At 42.0% G+C, this 20,453-nt stretch overlaps 1 protein-coding gene across 1 annotated transcript in view; it reads right to left on the bottom strand.

Annotated features, from left to right (window-relative positions):
* The window catches only part of CHRND (cholinergic receptor nicotinic delta subunit), a 24,244-nt gene extending 8,248 nt beyond the window's left edge, over positions 1–15,996 (bottom strand). Inside the window, exons 1-8 of the mRNA XM_018563344.1 lie at positions 15,945–15,996; positions 13,348–13,493; positions 13,071–13,115; positions 12,544–12,653; positions 8,335–8,490; positions 4,972–5,087; positions 2,336–2,536; positions 441–552 (exon numbers count right to left, since the gene is read on the bottom strand). Coding sequence (XP_018418846.1) covers positions 441–552; positions 2,336–2,536; positions 4,972–5,087; positions 8,335–8,490; positions 12,544–12,653; positions 13,071–13,115; positions 13,348–13,493; positions 15,945–15,996 — 938 coding nt within the window. The remainder of the gene's footprint in view (positions 1–440; positions 553–2,335; positions 2,537–4,971; positions 5,088–8,334; positions 8,491–12,543; positions 12,654–13,070; positions 13,116–13,347; positions 13,494–15,944) is intronic.
* Positions 15,997–20,453: the final 4,457 nt, after the last annotated feature.

Genomic DNA, 20,453 nt, shown 5'->3' with positions numbered 1-20,453 from the left:
TGCCATGCACATTTATATGCGTTTTTGGACAAATCTGAAGTACTTTTTTAATCCCCCTCTTTACTGAAGAGATACTCTTGCTTAAAGCTGAACTCTACAAACACTTTCATTGAAATACATTCCACACTGGATTACTGCACAGATCTGGAAGAAATACACACAGCACACCAAGACACATATACAGTATAAATACATGTGACTCTGGTTTTTGCGTATCCCAGAGGTCAGTTTTAAGGATTTACAGATGCTGGTTTCACCCAATGCACCAGGAATCCAACAGATCCAATATGCAAGATGCTGAACATCTTTCGGCAACATTGTCTCTTCTAAGCAGAGGAGTTTGTTAGTAGAGGCAGCAGTAGCATATGTGATATTTTGGCATTTTCAACATTCAGATGTACACCAAAGCAGCATTTATGTATAACACTTGAGCAACTCACTTGCTAATGAGCGGGATAGCGAAGGAGGTCTCTGGGAGGCGCTGTGAGATTAGCAGCAAGAAGACAGACTGAGCCAACAGGACGGATATGGCCAAGGTCATCTTTTCACCACCTGCCAGAAATATAAAGTTATGCACAGACTACTATAGTGCTGTCTCATTAAGCATGAGATATTAAACTGAAATAAAGATTGCACAATTATTATGATGCAAGAAATACAATGATGAAAGCCAGACACCCCAAGCAAGAAACTGTATAAAAATAATGCCAGCAGCAGCAAAGTGTTCATAAAGAATTACTACAATATTCATCGAATAAGGGCACATCTAGGTACATATCCCTTATTTATGATGTGTCAAAAATGGCTTAATCTATGTAAGGACTAACGGAGGCATAATTTAAATGTTATTATTAAAGTAGACCTAGCCTCAGATTCTCTTTTGATGTTCAGTGCATGCATTTTCAGTACTGGCTTCTTCTAGGTTAGAGAAGATTATGGGGCTAAGGAGGGTGGGCTGGGTTTTTGTCCTCTCTCTCTCTCTATATATATATATATATAGTTAGTTATTTAAAAACAAACAGAAAAACAGAGTATTGCAGTATGTAATGATACCTTTCTTATTGGATTAACATAATATTCAAAAGACAAGCTTGCGACAGTTAACTTCTCTTCTTCAGGTCAGAAGCAATACAAGCAGTCCTCGGGTTACATACAAGATAGGGACTTTAGGTTTGTACTCATGTTGAATTTGTATGCAAGTCGAAACAGGTACTTATTTTAAGTGTAACTCCAGCCAAATATTTTTTTTTTAGTTTTGGATAGCATAGGGAAGGGTCACATTTGTTTTGCCGTCTGTTCCTGTTGTTCAGAAGATTATAATATAATAATTAAAAAAATTATTCAAAATGACACACTAAAAAAAGTTTTTCTATTTTTAATTTTATATACTTTATTTATTTTTTTGCATTTTTAATTTTCATTTATTTAACTTTTTTTTTAAACATTTTTTTGTCTTTTTAATTAAATATTTTATTTTAATGCTGGGAGCCATAGCCAGCCTGCTATTGGATATTTCAAATTGCAATAGCCAATAGCAGGCTGGCTATTGCATCTGCCCACTGCCTGCTGTCAATCAGCAGAGGAGGAGCCTGAAGGAGAAAGTTCTCTATCAGGTTCTCCCATGCTGATTGACAGCAGGCAGTGGGCGGGTGCAATAGCCAGCTTGCCATTGGGTATTGCATTTTACAATATCCAATAGCAGGCTGGGCATGGCTCCCAGCCTGCAGACGAAGAGGAGGCAGGGGGGCGGGGCAAAGGAGCCGCGGCCGGACTGTCAGAGCGGATGATCGGACAAACCGGGGAAGAAGATGGACCGCGGGAAGAGGACGCGGGGACATCAGCGGAGGTACGGGGGGCAGCTAGGAATGCAGCGATCTGTGTCCCCGCTGCCTCTGCCAACACAGGCCCGGAGAGCAGCGGGGATTTGAAGGGACACAGGCCGCTGCAGCCACAGTTCTCCTAAATGTACCGGCAGCTGCTGGTACACTTAGGAAAACTATGGACCCCGGTTCGTAAGTACGGATTGTCCATAACCCGGGGACTGCCTGTACCTGAAGAAGAGAGGTTCACTATCGAAAGCCTGTCTTTTGAATATTATGTTAGTGCAATAAGAAAGATATAATTACATACTGCAATACTCTGTTTTTGTTTCCTTTACACACAATTTATCAAAACTGGAGCAGACAAAATCAGGAGCAGCTGTGCACTGCAACCAATCAGCCTCCCTCTTTATTATATATATATATATATATGACCCACACATATACTGTTTATATGAGACATACACCATTATTGCAGGTGAGTCTTCTTGTTTTTCTAATTATGAGGTACTCACTGTCAGCTGGCAGGTAGAAGACAAGGTTGGCCATCAGAGCAATTAGAACACAGGGAGCCAGGATATTTATTATGTAGAAGAGGGGTTTCCTCTTAATAATGAGGTAGAATGTAATGTGCTGATACTTAGTGCTCTCGGGGGACACGCTTCTGTCGATATTCTTTTTGGCTGGAATGTGGACAATCTCCCATTCTCCATTTTCTAGGAAACAAAGCAAAATGAATTAGACAAACACCTAAGGATCTATTAATCATTGATTTGTTGGGCTAGTTACCTAGTCATACAGTATGAAGGACACTGCAACTCTCTATTCTCTATGGTGAGTATATACAGTATGGAGGAGTATGTGACTCTCCATTCTCTATGGTGAGTATATACAGTACGGAGGAGTATGTGACTCTCCATTCTCTCTAAGGTGAGTATATACAGTATGGAGGAGTATATGACTCTCCATTCTCTCTATGGTGAGCATATACAGTATGGGAGAGTATGTGACTCTCCATTCTCTATGCTAATTATATACAGTATGGAGGAGTATGCAACTCTCCATTCTCTGTGGTGAAAATATAGAGTATGGAGGAGTATGTGACTCCCTATTCTCTATGGTGAGTACAAAAGTATAAAGGAGTATAAAACTCTCCATTCTCTATGGTGAGTACATACAGTATGAAGCACTGCACAACTCTCCATTCTCTATGGTAAGTATATACAGTATGGAGGAGTATGCAACTCTCCATTCTCCATAGCAGGGATGTCCAAACTGCGGCCCTCGAGCTGTGGCCCAGCTACGAATCCCATGAGGCTTTGCAAGATTCTCACAGCCACAGACATGACTCCCGGAGAGAGATGCTTCATGGGATTTGTAGTTTCACCACAGCTGGAGGGCCGGAGTTTGGACATCCCTGCTCTATAGTGAGTATATACAGTAAGGAGGAGTATGTAACAATCCATTCTCTATGATGAGTATTAGGGATGCGCCGCTACTGGTTTTTCGGTATCGAGTACGAGTACAGATATTTTGCTTTTGGTGCTCGCCGATACCTAGTATCGATACCGGTGCTTCCGCTGGCATGGAGCCGGCTTCATGGGCAATCAGGAAGCCGGGCAGCGGGCAATTCCATGCCACCCGACTTCCTGATTGCCCAGGAAGCTGGCTCCATGTTGTTTGACCAGCTCGATTGTGATTGGCCGGGAAGCCGGCTTCCCAGCCAATCAGCAAGGAGACGGCTTACCGGCCAATCAGGAAGCCGGAAGGCGGGTCACTACTCGCCACCCGGCTTCCTGATTGCTCGGGATGCCAGCTCCATGTTCCCCTACGGCACTGCCAGTCAGAGGAAATTTTTCTCTGACCAGAAGTTCCGGTATCAGGGAAGGTATCGGAGCATTTGGGCGAGAACGAGTACTCGCCAAAATACTCGGTATCAGTGCATCCCCAGTGAGTATATACAGTAAGGAGGAGTATATAACTCTCCATTCTATATGGTGAATATATACAGTACAGTATGGAGGAGTATATGACTCTCCATTTTCTCTATGGTGAGTATATACAGTAGGGAGGAGTTGTAACCCTCCATTCTCTATGGTGAGTATATACAGTACAGGGGTGTATGTAACTCTCCATTCTCTATGGTGAGTAAATACAGTAGGGATGAGTATGTTACTATGGTGAGCATATACAGTAGGGAGGAATATGTAACTCTCTATTCTCTGTGGTGAGTATATGCAGTATAGGGGAGTATGCAATTCTCCATTCTCTGTGGGGATTATGTACAGTATGGAGGAGTATGTGACTCCCCATTCTCTATGGAGAGTATATACAGGAGTATAAAACTCTCCATTGGTGACTCTCCATGGTAAGACTCTGACTCTTACTCAGGGATTCTTTCCTTGCTCCCAGAGGATGAACATAGTGGTGGAGGAGGAAGAAAAGTGAATATGTGATGCTGAAGTGAACCTGTTGCTCTGCCCTGCTTTAAGCTTAAATCCTAAATGCATTGGATGGAAAAAAACACAAGTGTTTGGGTACTTTTAAGGTGGCCATATGCTGACTAATCTGAAATGTTCAATGTCATGAACTAATATGCGTGATAGGTACCCATACTTGCAGTAATCGCACATGCACCTTAATACTACAACAGCCAGCCAAATCAGATACCATGGAAAAGGTTTTGCTATATCTCTAAGTGCAAAAAATGTATGTCAATCCTGCCAGAAATCCATTGAGCTTGCAACTTCCTGTGCTGCACTGAAAACTCAAGCAGTGCTATCATCCCTGCCCAGTTTTCTTCCATGGACTAAAGGACACCACCCCCTATGTTATAGGGATGAGGAGAGGGGGGGGGGGGTGTTCAACAATTCTGTAGCAAACAGCCTAGGATGACAATGCTACTCCTCCATAGGTATAGAACAAGGAATGTTGTCACCCTAGGTTAGGAGGACAGTTACTGGCAGGTTAAAAAAAAGGAAGAAAGCCTGAAATAAGAAAACAACAGTCATCACACCTAAAGACTGGTAAGCTGTAATGTATAACAAATTTGTTGTTCTTGGGTTTATATACATTTTAATTAAGACGTTTTATCAGATTAACAAGCTTGCAATTCTTGTCATTACCAGAGTAAAGAAATGAGCCTCCTCACCTGTAAATGCTGCTCGATCTATGACAATCCACTCCACTGGGTAGCTCCTACTTGTTTCGTCATCAGTTTCTAACTTTAGCTGCAGGTTTATCTCTTTAGCGTTGTAAGTTAATGAGCTGCAGCATAGAAAATATGTTAAACATCTGGTGTTAACTTGATGTGCCAAACAAGAGTCCGAAAATCCAGTCCAGTCCGAAAATTAACTGCTATGCAGTAATAGAACTCACTTCTTAAAGGGGAAGTATTAGGAAAGTGAAATATATTCTTCCTAATACTTATAACCAAGGACACAGCAGCTGTCATACACTGGATCTACTGTATATACCGAAAGCTGAGCAATCATGTTACTGCTGATCACTGTCAGTCACCGCTACCCACAGGGCTTCCCCCTCCCCTCTCTGTTCCTCCAGCACTCATTGAAGGGACAGACAGGGGAGGGGTTGGGCACAGTTGGCTCTGGCTCTAGAGAGGCCTATCCAGCTGTCAATCAGGCAGCTGGAAGGATCCCGACCAGGGGCAGCCTGACAACACATGGGGCCCCCTTGTGCTCCACCCATATACAAGCCCCACCTGGATAAACATTCATGTGTTACAGAAATTGTTTCTCCACACTATTATGAAAATAGTGGGCCAAATCCCTAAAAGATGAATTGCCGGGGAATTAGTAGGAGAATTTCAAAATCTCTAGACTAATATAGATGATTTGGAAAGTGAGCTAAATGGCAGAATGCACGGCAGACCTCAGACCGGCACCAATGCATGGCAGATCTCAGACCAGAACCAATGCATGGCAGACACAGACCAGAACTAATGCACTGCTGAACTTGGACCAGTACCAATACACGACAGACCGCAGACCAGAACCAATGAACGGCAGATTGGGCAAAAAGAATGACACATACACAACAACATCTCCGGGATCGGCCATCACACACAGTCTGATCCCTGTGGGACTTCACCCGCACACACGCCCTAATCGGCAGTTCCTTCCATGCCAGCACACCAGTGCCAGTGCTCAACTTCAGCAGGTCCAGTAGGTAAGAGCAGCAAGCCGCCTCACAGGAAGTCAGGCCCCTGATGTGGAGGGTCTCAGGCAGATGTGGAGGGTCTCACCATTGACAGATGCGGATGGTCTCAGTAGGGGCAGATGTGGAGGGTCTCAGCTGGGGCAGATGCGGAGGGTCAAAGGAGGGGCAGTTGCGGAGGGTCTCAGCAGGGGCAGATGCGGAGGGTCTCACCAGGGGCAGATGCGGAGGGTCTAAGCAGGGGCAGATGTGAGCACTATTCCTCCAGTGGGGGGCCCAGGACTGGATCTCAGTGGGGCCCCCAAGCCTTGCAGTAGGTCCGCCCTCCGACTGTACACTCCCCAGGCAAGATACGCCACCCGACTGTACACTCCCCCAACTACCTCTGGGCTCTTCTCGGCTGCTCCGCTGCCGAACTAGCAGATACGGCTGTTTTAAAGTGGCAACAGCAGTGTCTGGTGGGCCCAGGTGTCGGGGGACACTGCTGTCTCCTTCCATGCAGGCTGGAAAGGGCAGAGGGGGGAGTCAGTGATGGGCCCCCTCCTGGCCGCAGGCCCTTAGACAGTGCCTGAATGGTCATTCCACCCCTGATCCCGACAATATTGTCAGGATCTTTCCCGGCTACAGTACAGCTCTGCTTTGTCAGCATATAGCAAAAAGAAGGTTTGGCTTTAGTTCTCTTTTAAATTAAACACTGTAAAATGCCTAAAACTTTGGCTTTCCTCACGCTTTTTAATGCCAAGTCCATTAAAAGGTATATCTAATTAATAGTAACAGATAAATAAATAAGTCCAGCACCACTTAAGACACTCAGGGCCCAGTCACACCATAAAGAGTGCGTTCGGCCTCTGGAATGCACTGGAACGCAACCCGGCCGGCTCACTTTGTTTTGGGGAGGGAGGGGGCATGGCGGTTCATTGAAGTCAATGGCACCGCAGCCACGCCCGTCGCCCGCAGTGCGATCGCCAGCACCCGAACGTATGGCACATTAGTGCCTGTGTTCCGGTCCAGTGCGATCTGCAAAAAATGTTGCATGCAGCATTTTTTGCAGATCGCACTGGACCGGAACGCAGGCACTAATGTGCCATACGTTCGGGTGCTGGCGATCGCACTGCGTATATATATGCCGATGGGGACAAGGGGCTTTTCCCCGCAAGCCCTGGGGCGTTGTTTGTGGGGGTGCGGGCAAGGGGCTTATTCACATCAGGGTACCCCTTTCTAAAGGGGAACCCAGATGTGGCCCCCTCCTTGTGAATGAGTAAGGGGTACTTGTACCTCTACCCATTCACTAAAGGGTTAAAAGAAGTTGTAAATTAAAAGACCAGACTTTTGAAAAACTCACAAGTTTTTCACAAGTCTTTTATTAAAAAAACAAAACAAAATGGATCCACCGATGTAATCCAGGGTCAATCACGACGTCCAGCATTGTCCACGATGACGACGACTCGACAAAATAAAAAATAAAACAATAAAAAATAAATAGAAATAATATTTTTTTTTTAAACGCCACCCGCCGTCTTATCTGCACGCAACGAGCTCCTGCCACAAAATGGCATTTTGACAGATGCCAGCAACATATAAACAATTGGCCTAGTGGTGACAGCTAGCTCTGTCCAACAGTTGTACGGCATCAGACAGGTGAGCCATGATTGAGCAAAGTCTTGCACCTGACCTGTGGTCAGTTGCATAGCTTTAGCCAATCAGGGCTCACAAGGAACTGTACGGCGCACAGTGCCTTGCGGATGCTCGGTGGGCGAACACACGAACTGCCGATGTTCGAGTCAAACTCATGCTCGACTCGAACATCGAGCCCATCACTACTCATAATGGACACAGCAAATGAGCAGGACCAGAAACTCAAGTGCAGCTAACACTAACAGAGTCCCGAGAGATATGTGTTAGAATGCTGTTTATACAGATATAGGTACAACAATTATTCTGATATATTATTCTAATATACAATACTATTATGATTTCTAGTTCTGCCACTAGGTGCTGAAATTCTTGTTATATTGTATTGTTCTCTTTAGTGCAATTACAAGGTTATGATGTAACTTCTTGTCTTTGTGTGCTCCTTGTGTTTCTAATAAAACAAGCTGGGCTCACCACTGTGTCCAACATAATCTTGCCTGGTAAAAGTCATACATGCAGCTGCTTTCAGACAACAGGAAACTGTTAGCTGGTTTAGCTCTGCAGCATTTCCAAAAAACTGACACACCAAGCTGAATTGTATAATTGAAATGTATAAAAAGCTTATGAAACCTCAGCATATGTTGTTTAAACTCTGATAAATATAAGCCCTACCAATAACTGGCCATAACAGAACGTAGAAAACTACCTGAATTTCAGAGAGCAGTTCTGCCAGTCAAATGGGAAGTAGTTGACATTGATGGAGCATGGTGTTTGGAATATGGCAGGAGGTAGCCAGTAAATGTAGCCATTGCTGGATATAAGGACATTGCTGTAATATGCCACTTCAAAGTTGCCGTCATTGCTGAAATGAAAGGAAATCAGACATTTGACAAACATAAACATTTCAGTAACTAAACTGATGTATATAGAGGCTGAACATGTCAGACATGTGTACTGCATATTAGTGGAATCACATTTGTCAAAATGTGTTCAATTGTCAATTGAATGTGCTGGTGAAATACACAATGTAAAATGTAGCATTTTATAAGAGTACTACTCAATCAGTGAAAAAATAGTGTCCTGATGATTTTGAAGGAACAGGGACATCAACTATTCCTGGGTTGCAGGTTATGTTACTGACAGCATGCAATGTGATTTATTTCCATTTCATGAAATAGTTCTTGTAACTTACTAGGTTTAATGCCGTTTTCCTAACCATTAAAATGATATAATGTTCTATATATAAAAGCACAGTTAGGGGGTCACTAATGACCACGAGGTAGGGAACGTGCATTTTTGTGCTAGAGATGGATAAACATATTGATGCAAAGGTTTGATATGTGCAAATGTTTGTGCATTTACACCTCATGCTGCCTTTCATGCTTTCATGCACTTCACCTTCCTCTGCCTACCCTTTCCAGCAGACATTTAGATGGGATTTTGTCAGCAGACATCAGCCCCAACTAAAACCATTGCAGGAGCACCTTTGCTTGGCATTTCCTGAGTGCACAGATGCTAGACACATACCCACACACTTTACACACAGGAAAACAACAGGGGTCTGGCACGTCAAGTTTGATCTGTCAGTTACTGAATGAGGGTCAGAGTTAGCGACCAAAACTGGAAGTCATAGCGACAGAGTTAGGGCCTGTGTCGACAGGCTTTGGGCTTGTTTCAATGGCAAACGCAGCCTGCATTTCAGATCAGTTTCAGACATTTCTGAAATCATTCACAGTTCTTTGATTAGTGAATTTGACCTGCAGTTGATTTCCTGCTGACCTCAATTTGACCTCCTTCTAAGCTGCATCAAGCATCACACTGCTTTTGCATTCCCATGGATGTGAATAGGGAGAATTCAGACATGAACAAAAGACCAGTAAAAATCAAGGGCTAACTTGTTGTTAGGTGCATGGTACAGTACCAATGACATAATTGTTATTGTTAGTGCCATACTGAATATTTGAGAAAGAACACTGGCAGCCCAAAGAGTGATATGTGCTATCTTGCAAGTTGCAGTATTATGTTTTTCATTGTTGCTTTGCAAAAAAGGGATATTCCCAAACAGGGGCATAACTAGAAATCACAGGGCCCCATAGCAAAATTTTGTATAGCCCCCCCCCCCAACCTGCACCCCCCTCTGGTGCTTGAACTACAGCATATATTATCATTATTATGATATAATACGATTAAATGCCGTTTGCAATAGATCAGTGTCCCTGAGCTTAGGATACGTGCGTCCAGAGACAGTGATCTATTCAAAACTGCATTTAATCATTTCGCGTACATTACGTGTGGACTGCCGCTTACAGATATGTGGGACACCCGATATTCCTGTCTGCGCGGTTAGCTGATGGAACGCACTGTATCGCATAGTAAACTCCTCCCTGTGTTCCGGTGCATGCAGCATTTTTTCCAATTGCACTGGATCGCACCACAGGCACTGATGTGCCACGCGTTCTGGTGCGGGCACTTGCACTGCGGCAGGGGGGCGTGGCTGCGGTGCCATTGACTTCAATGCACCACAATGCCCCTTCCCGCCCCAGAACGCACGGGAAAGTTTACTATGCGATACTGTGCGTTCCAGCAGCTAACCACTCTGGAACGCACTGTATATGGTGTGTACAAGCCCTAACCCTGCTTTCTCTACTCTACGAGTTTAGGACCTGACTCCCCCCCGTCCCACCCCCCTCATTCAGTTCCCTTGGAGTGGGAAGGGCGATTTGCACATTAATGAAGCATGGCGGGATTTACATATGAATACTGCGGCTCATTAATATGCATATCCCGCAATTAGCATATGAGTGAGTCGCGGCCAGTGTTAATGGCTCCTGCAGCTCAGTAGATATGAGGACAATACTGAGAGACTGTAGTCCCTGTCACCTGCCACCCTCCCTGCTTACCTGTCGGCAGTCCTGGCCAGCAGTGGAGAGGAGATCAGACACCACTGCTTCTTCTCCAGCCGAACACAGGCAGGAGATGACTCCGCCCTCCCCCCGCTCTACACTGTGGCAGGGGAGAGGAGTGCAGGTGTCCTTAGGTTCCGTGCGACTCTGCACAGATTTTAACTTGCGGCCGCATGGAAGTTAAGGATCCCTAAGCCTCTCTCCTGCTCCCGACCGGGCCTCTCTCTGGCCTCGGGCCCCATAGCGGCCGCGTAGGCTGCTATGGTGGTAGTTACACCACTGTTCCCAAATAACAATGGAGCCCTGGGATCTCGTATGTATCTTTGTTATTAATCAGTCATTTATAGATGTCACAGATCTGCAGCAATGCTGACCTGCTACTTCTGGTTTAACTACCATGTGGTCTCTCATACCTTGTTGCTGCACATGCCTGGGAAGTATAGGTGTTGCTGGACCCCACCTGCTGAATGATGTAGCAGCTACAATGCCAGTCCCCACCTAGCCTGTCAATCAGCCTCACTATTTAGCTGTGCTCAGGCCAACATGCGTTGCCAGAGCAATAGGTTAATTTTCTAGCCCAAGGCTCCAGTCCTTGTTAGCTCCTTTGCTTCTGGGTTCCTGTTCCTCTGGTCAACTTAGACTTGTATTTTGACTTTTCTTTGCTGCCTGCCCTTCCCTTTGGACTGTCGCTTTTACCAGAATTGTTTTTTGACTGTGTACCTACTCAGCTGCCATTTGCACAGGTGTGCCTGAGGGCCACAAACTGTTGCACCAACCAGAAAAGCCCATCATTCCTTGCGGGGCACTCTGGTAAAGAATTGGTAGCGTTTACTTAAACTCTGCACCTCAGCCCTTCTTATGGTTCACACCCTTTCCAAACGTACTGACAGCACAAAGGGTCCACTGTGCAGTTTCTCTGTGACACTAGAGCAACAGAAACAGCAATATGCAAAGTACTCTAAATCATGGCAAGCAGTCAGTTTTGAATTACATTTAGATCTATGAAATAAAAATTGTGATAAGTATAAGTATGTTTACTTGGAACACTCATTTCTGCATAAAGGAAGAGTTTCACTGTAAAAATAGAATCATTGATTTCACTGGTTTCACATACTGATCTACAGAGCCTTAGAGTAACCATTAATAACCTTAGTCCAACTCCCAGTCCCATGGCCGGATGTAACACTGGGGTAAGGATTGGGCAATGTAGTGTTATCCTAGGGGGTAAAAATGAGCAATTTGTGTTTTTTTATGGCACACATGGAGTTTATCCAACTTATTTGTAAAATCTCTGTGTAACAGGTCCAATCCTTTACCCTTTTCCCTAGGAATAGGGAAACAAGTAACTGACCACACACCCTCCATTTCTGTTCCATGACTGATCAACACGACACATACTTTTTAGGGAGATATCTGACCAGATTTTGCCAACCCTTAATGCCACACAAGTGTTGCTTTGTTTTCAAGAAGCTGAAAACAATGGACATGACGACATCTTCCTGTACTCTGACAATTTACAGCCAAGTGTCACATAATTTGGATGGCATAACCAGCACCTGGCAGGTCAGCTATGTCCTCTACATGTTGGAAAATCTTGATAATGGTAGGAAGTTCTCATTATTACCCCTATGATAGCACAAAGTGGATGATGCTTGTCTAATTGGAACTTCAGGTCGTTGGATCTAGGGCAGGAACTAAACTATTATGGGCATCCTTTTTGGTATACCATTGAAAGTGTTTTGGTATATCTGTTAAATAAGTCTAAAGTGTATAAGTGATCCTGCCATGAATCCAGAGTTGCCCTGTGCCATGCGCACTTGGCTGTGTTATCTCAAAGACTATTGTCCGCTTAGCCTAAACTAAAGAACACTTCCCCTTTATTTTTAAGATGCAGATAGGTATTTTGTAGCTGGGCAGTACTGATACAATTCCTTGCAAATTCAGTGCAGCAGAGGCACTGTGTTGTCAGCCCACTACAGGAAATTAGTTGTAGAGTTAGTAACCTCTCTTACTTGTTTTCCAGGATAAGATTTGGCTGCCACACCATGTCAGGGGGAACTCTAAGTGTATGGATGTCATAGAATTCTGTCATATTCCATGTCAGTCTTTTGTCATACCATCCCTGTGGAAAGAACTCAGTCATTATCTAACATATAACATGTTGAAAGGCAAGAATACATCAGAAACTATACAGCTGTTATACACAGTGCAGTCTGAGTGACTGTGTTTTTGGACATAGCTTCAGCCATGCAATATGTGTATTTATACATTTGTTTCATGTGGCTTTATATATAAACATGGGTAAATATGTACAGTGGTACTCATATCTAGTGTCCAAGTACATTTACACAGGTTTAGGTCCATCTCCCTGTGAGCAGAGCTCAAGGGGCTATTCATTCATTGTTGAATATGAATTGTTGACCACAGGAAGCCTTTTAAAAGGTTTACAAATTCATCTATGATAACTAATTATTTCTGGACAATAGGACAACTACAAGGATGAGAACAGGCTTAGTACTGAATATAGTGTGTAACATACCTGCTCAACCCAGACATTTGTAGTGAGTGTTTCATCTGCTTCTTTCTGCAATATAATAATGATATCATGTTACATATGTAAGTATATTAAGTAAGCTATGTACAATGCTGAGACATCACCACAAAAAAAAAGGAATCTATATGTCAGTCTATCGTCTATCTATCTCTACTGAATATAATATTGCCCCCTTTGGTGAGATGGACATTTGCCCATGCTTCATGCCAGTGTCTCGACCCCCAGTGTCTGGCCAGGTTATCTTCATATATGACAGACATACCAGTGAGATGAGATTGGAAAGTGTCAATGACAGATGTATATCTAGTGTATCATCTGGATGGTCCACTGGTCGCAGATCCTTTCTGTAACCCTTTTCTTCAAATAAATATCTTAATAGATGTTCTTCTTCACTTAGAACGGATGAACCTTAGAAGAGCAAAGGCAAACGATTAAAAAACAGAAAAGAGGATTGTAAGGTTAATCGACAGTAACAAGTTGCTCTATTTTCATTTTATCTTGTTGTCAAATACATCAAAAGGAATGGTGGACTGGATTATAAGATAGGATATATGATAGGATTCTATTTCCGCCTGTGTCCCAGTTGAAGAGACTATCTCTTATTTCCTGTTCCCGGTGGCACTGGTACAGGAAATGAAGAGAAATGTTCTATTCTCCCTTTATCCAAATCAAACAAAATGGTTGTGGTATAACAAAAAAATATCATGTAATATTTAGCATGAAGAGAAAACCTACAGGCTGGCTTAGAACAAATATATATTTTTCTCATTCTTACAATCGTTCTAACCTGGAATATAAATTCAGTAGGATAAAATGTATAAACAGACGACTACAGATATGAAGCCAAACTTAAACTGACCATACACCAGTAGAACTTTGTTTACAACATTTCATTATTTTCATTTTCTAATGGTTAGTCATTTTCTAATGATTTAGACACATTTCTCGATTACTATCAGAATGAACAAAATTCTAACCGTGGATGTGATATTCACTTGGGAAAAATCGTACATAATGTGATGCACATGTGCTAGGCACAAAAGAAACCTGTTTAATACGTCAGGGATTCCATTCAAGTAGCAAGTTTGGACCAAATTTTTAAAGGAGAACTATGAGGTGAGTGCTTTTCACTCACCTCATAGTTCTAGCCGACCTGTGACAATGAGACTGTCACAGGTCGGCTCAGTAGATCGGGAAGTGAGCGAACACATACCGGGTTCGCTCGCCTCTCGATCCTGTCACGGCTCTCTGCCGTGACAGGGGGAGGGGCTGGATTCCCCTCTCCCCGCTCCGAGCTGCCAGCGCTGGCTGGCGGAACGGACGGGGGAGGGGCGGGTACAGCTGGCTCTGCCTCTAGATAGGCAGAGCCAGCTGTCACTCACGCAGCTGGGCGGATCCCGTCATCTAAGTCGGGATCCGCTCCGGCTGCGGCGTCTCAGTATAGCTGTAGCTCGCGGTATACTGAGCTTAGGGTAACGGGAGGACGCTAGTTTGTGTCCTCCCGTTACCCTAAGGAGAACTATGGGGAAAAACACTGACCCCATAGTTCTCCTTTAAGTACTTTTGAAGAAAAGTAGTTGACTCAATGCCAAACACACCAAGAAGAGGAACAAAATGGTCACTTTCATAGGACTAAAGATGGCTGTGGACAATCTTTCATCAGCTTTAGTGACAAAAAGAAGTTCTGCCTAGCCATGAGGTACCTTCACCGTCCTTAACACTTTTCCAACCTTGGCACCTTTCTTTTACAATGCATGTGCTCTAATAACAAATGTAGCCTTCTCTAGAGACAAAAGTAAAACACTTTAAAGGATAACTGTAGTGAGAGTGATACAGGAGCTAACAATTGTGATCTTCTTCAAAGATTTACTCTTTGTCTGGCTGTTTCTGACTTCAATATATTCTCAGTCATTGACCTAGAGCAAGCTTGCATATTGGAAAGTCACAGTGAAGTTAGGACTCCTGATTTGCATATTTTCTATGTCAGTGACTCGGAAAGCTGTCAGCCAGGAAACTAGCCTTTTCCGAAAAAGAGATTGACAATGCAGCTTCCATTGTTTCTCACAGCAAGTTTCCTTAGGGTACATACTAGAAACGTTTCATGGCTCGCTATCTGTACACGTCTTTCACACATATTAGTTGTTTGGTAATCCCTATATATAAAGGGTCACTTTGTTCACACAGAAACATTCAGTATACAAATCACTGAGCAAACCATAAGAATTAACTATTAAAAGCAGTAAGAGGACAGACGTTAGCTGGCCAGGAGAGAAAATGAAATAAATGTTGACCTGAAAAATGTAGGTCACCACAAGGAGTAGTGCAAATATTTAGGCAGCATGACAGTGTTAAACCTACTTATGTTACTAAATAGCCACACTACCTGCTGATATCAGATGGTAGCTAGTTTTGCATGATCCGTTCACCAAATGATCAAAGAAATATTACACTACATGTATGAACAGAATGTTCATAACTGTCCTATGGTGGAGTGGGCACTGGGAAAATGTATATTGATTCTCTGGGGAAAAAATTAATCTTTTCTCATGAAAGCCACTTTTGCTAGTGCTAAAGACGGTGTACAGACATTAAATTAATAGCCAATCTCAACATAACTGGGTGAAGTTTTTCTTATGTCTGTATGCACCTTTAGCTTTACTTTTAAATACTTTCAGTATAATAAAGAGACGATAAGATAAATAAAATAAATAATACTCATACAAGAAGAAGAGGGTTGGAGAGATATGCCAGGTATATTAATGTGCAGAACACAGTGGAAATCTTTCATGTACACTGGCTGATATGACAAGACTGAAAATGTACAGTGAGTTTAGAAGAGAAAAAATAGCCATATCTTACCTGCAGAGAAGTAGACTAAGCCCAAAGTGACAACAAGCCAAATCCATGCCATAGTCCACCATTCCTTTGCTGTACCCCACTCAGTATACAGAAAGCATAGCTTGTCCCTTGTCGCTGCCCTTCCTCCACACCAGCAAACTCACATTAAGGACTATGGAAGAGAAATGTGAGCCAGCAATGCAGACAGGCAGAGACAGGTGCAATACACTAGGAAATAAATAACATACCAGGAATGCATTGAACGAATCAAACAACCAGAGAGGCCTGTTGGGTACAAGGACAAATTACTCAATGCATGGTGAACATAGGATTTTTTATTGACTCATCACATTTAAGGTCCTATTTATAAAGTTGAATCCAGTCTTATTTTAATTATTTTTGTAGCAATTCATAAAGTTGTGCATGCAAGTCCAGGAAAAACAATTACCACAGGATGGGTTTAGAGATTGTGAAAATTTATTCTTGGCAAATATGAGTCAAAAATGTGGCAAACAATGAAATAATGTCTGTCTTTTCAGTGGAAACCTAAAAGTGCAAGTATGTGATTTATACTAAGGATTGCATTTAGAAAAATAAGCAAATTATTAAATTAATATTTAAAAATAAATAACAAAAATATATTACAATGTATCTTTTCTTAATATAGTAACAATACATATTAAAATAATCAGCTATAAATTAGCACTTTATTTATTTGAAATGTAATAATTGCTTAAAAATTTAATAAATAAAGCTTAAAGTGACACTAAGCTCAGGAGTGAAATCTTAAAAATGCATTCAAATGTCTTAACTATTAACAAAAATGTATGTTATTTGTGTATCACTTAGCTGTAGATCTTCAAATCATCTCTTAATTGGTGCTGACACTGTTCTTCCTTCTGGAGGATGACTACTTTTGTTCTCCTTGGTCCCTGTGTGTGTTTTAAAGTAGCCACCGCTCCAAGCTTGCTCCTGTGATGGACTACAATCTCATTAGATTGTAGTCCAGTAGTAAACTAAAAGTGAGATTGTAGTCCATCACAGGAGTGAGCTTGGAGCAATGGCTACTTTGCAACACACACAGGGACCATGGGGAACAAAATATATGCAAAAAAAATGAGGGTTTAGAAACCCTTTAATCTTTTTTTTTAAATAATAAAATTAAGAAAAAGAGTAACAGTAAATCTTAACATTAACTAGATACATTTTTTTTTTCAATCATAAGCATTAGCCAAAGTTTGACGGCACAACCACTTGTGGTTTCCACCTGTGACAGGACAACAATACAGGTGCACAATTGGAAGACAGTTGTCCATTACAGTAAGTGCCTGAAAAATGACCTTGAAAGCATAGCAGTATGCTGCCATTGAAACCTGCAGATTTAAAAAAAAAAAATGTTTTAATAACTTTTCAACTTGTATACTAATTGTATACTAATATGTTCAAGCCTCTGAGAATTTAATGATCAGCTTTAGATATATTTTAATGCAATAATTACTGATATAATAAATATTATAGTAAAGCTTTTTTTAAATTGTAAAATGATTTGCTCAGATATTATATTATTTCAGAAAACTCACATTCCAATTCCCACTAGCAATATCATTAATGACGATTCTCATTTCAGCAATTAGCTTCTCAAAGGAAATGATCAAAGAATGCCAACATGCAGAAAGGTAAGTACATCAGTAATCGTTCAGAAATGAATCTCCACTGAAAGTTCCATTTCCCTCCTTATTAATATAAGATATCTCTGTTCACTCTACAAGCTAAGAGTAGAATAGCAGGGACTAGCATTCCCAGATCAACATAATAGCATTCAAAGATCATATGGTCAGATTGAAAAACTTTATAAGTTACCTAAATGGGAACATTATGAGTATTTGCCAAAAAAAAGTATAAGAAAACTTTACAAACCTTTAAAAATTGTTCTTAAGAAGGTGGTAGTTGAAGCTCTGTAGTGATGGTTACACCACTCAATATATGAGTCATAGTCAAATGCCTATGATTCCAAAAGGACAAGACAAGAAAACTCCAGAGCATAAAAAGCCCACATAGACAGATAACTCCCAACTTTCTGAGATGAGATAGATGGACATGTAAGCACAAAGTGTATAGGCAAATGACACCCACAGGCCACACCTGACTGAATTAATGTACAATAAAAATGGTTGGTTAAACCCATGAATGCTTTCTTCCACCACTCCTTTTCCTTTATACTGGCATTTCACTCTGACAAATGCAATCTTTTAGAAGTTGAATGAAAGGTGTAGTGCAGTATAACACTTTTGGTAACTTAATCATACATCTTTTTAGATCAGCCTTTCTCAACCAGGGTGCATTCTGGCTTCCTCAGGGGTACCTCGAAATATCCACACAGCGTCATTCCTTTCCAAGGTGCTGGCAGGCTTCTGATATGAAGGGGCCTCCTGAAGCAAAGGGTAATTCTGATATGAAAGAAACTTTCTGATATAAAGGGTGCTTTGGTGTAAAGAGGGCTCCTTATGTGAAGAGGACTCTTGATGTAAAGGGGGTTTTCTCATGTGAAAGAAGGGGGCTCCTGATGTAAAGTGTGTAATCATATTTCTTTTGTGTGTTTGTGTGAGGTCCTCCCATAAAATCCATACCAGACCTCTATCTGGGATAAGGGCCTGGTATGGATTTTGGAGGGGCCACATGTAATTTTTTACATTTAAGTTTTTTACATTTTAGACTGGGGTGCCTCAAGATTCTGCATACTTTTAAAGGTTGAGAAACACTGTTTTAGATTTCTATACATTGAATAAAAAAATGAGGCAACGATGGAGAGACGAGGAACAAAGGGATTTGGTCCCAAAAAGGGACAGCCCCTCCAAATGAGTAATAGTTGGGAGCTATGTACTGTAGATGTAGGACTTACCTGCTGCCAACTCCTTACCAGTGTTTTGTCCAAAGGTAGAATGTGTTGCTATAGTTATTACAGCTGTCGCATCAAGTGATGTAACAGCTGTAAATATTTTGTAAATATCAAAATAAACAAAATGGCTTCTAATGATCATGTATTTGCTTTTGTCTGTCACTGTATACTATTATTTTTTTGCTGTGAAATTGCAAAAACAGAGCTGCTCATGTATTTGATTAAAAAGCAGCAATTTATTTTCGTGTATTCTAGATGCAAGTGTTCCTAGCCTGTTGTCATCACTACAGTGCTGTAGAAAAATCTGACAGGCCGATATTGTTTCAGCAATTGGCATTGTGCACCGAGAAAAACTGGGTAGCACCACAGTGGGGGGTTTGTATTTGTATACAGAGTTAGAGCTTGGGAAAGAATGGTTTTGACGTCACAACAACTTTCATCCACTCTGTCGCTCTCACTCAGACAACAGCTGCATCAATCTGAGCAACCAGACTTTTGAAAAGTAGTTATTCAGACCCCACAGAGAGCCACTTCATAACTTTGAGTGATAGGCATTCATGAAAATTGTTTTAAATTTTTCTCTTAGACACCTGGTTTAGTGTATTATAAATGAAAAGATATTTAGCATACCTTCCAACTTTAACTTTGTAGCTTGTGGAACAGGGACACCTGGGGGAAGAAATGTGGCACGTGGAGTGGTGAAAATGGGTGTAGCTACATTGTACTGAATATTGGGCATGGATTAAGGGGACATGTGTAAATAAAGTCTATGCCTACCATGGTATACCATTGTGGTCATTGGGGACCGGAGGGGTACATTGGAGGTCAGTAAGGGGTAGAAGGGTACTGTGGAGGTCAGTGGGGCCTGTAGGGGAACAGTGGAGGTCAGTGTGGGCTGGACGGGTACATTGATGGTGGTCAGTGGAGGTTGAAGGGGAACATTGGTGGTCAGTGGGGTATGGTGGGTACTTTGGTGGTCAAAGGCAAAGTCCACTTATTCTTTAGATCCCATGCTAAAAGGCAGTATTACACTTTAAAAAAACATGTATTGGGTGAAATATATATTATCTCACACCCCAGCATCCAGTGAAGTTGATGTCAATGCCCTGTTGGCATGATGCTTGGAAAGCTGGGGATCCTAAAATCTGATGAGAAGATGCTCCTTTTTTTTTAGCAATATGATTCACAAAAGTGTTTTCGTTTTTTTAAATCACTGCACGACAAATGAACATTTTGAATAAATAAGAATATGTTTGTTCCTTGTGTATAGACCTCTTCTATCCATAATTTTTTTTTATACAGATTACCTGACACCTTTTTTTGCACCAGGGGGAGGAAATTCCCCTCTCTTTCACGCTACTTTTTGCTCTTGCCCCTTGCTCTTTTCTTCCCCTTTCTTTTTCCCTTCCTCATGTTACAGATCTGTCGTTAGTGACAGATCCTTTAACCCTGTCTGTAAAATGAAGATAGTTTGGCCCTGTTCATTGCCATGTAATTGCTTCCGCCTCTCGAAAGTCCACAGAAAGTGACATAGGAGCCATATTTAAACGGGACTGTTGCTCACTATTTTTGCTGATTGATCCTCAGTTATTCCTGTGTTTATAGTTCCTGTGATCCTGTTGTTTCCTGTTTAT

The sequence above is a fragment of the Nanorana parkeri genome, unplaced genomic scaffold, assembly GCF_000935625.1.
Source record: "Nanorana parkeri isolate BGI_ZX_2015 unplaced genomic scaffold, ASM93562v1 scaffold657, whole genome shotgun sequence".
NCBI lineage: Eukaryota > Metazoa > Chordata > Amphibia > Anura > Dicroglossidae > Nanorana > Nanorana parkeri.
Note: the sequence above shows the minus strand (reverse complement) of the source record. Positions and strands in the feature narration are given on the sequence as shown.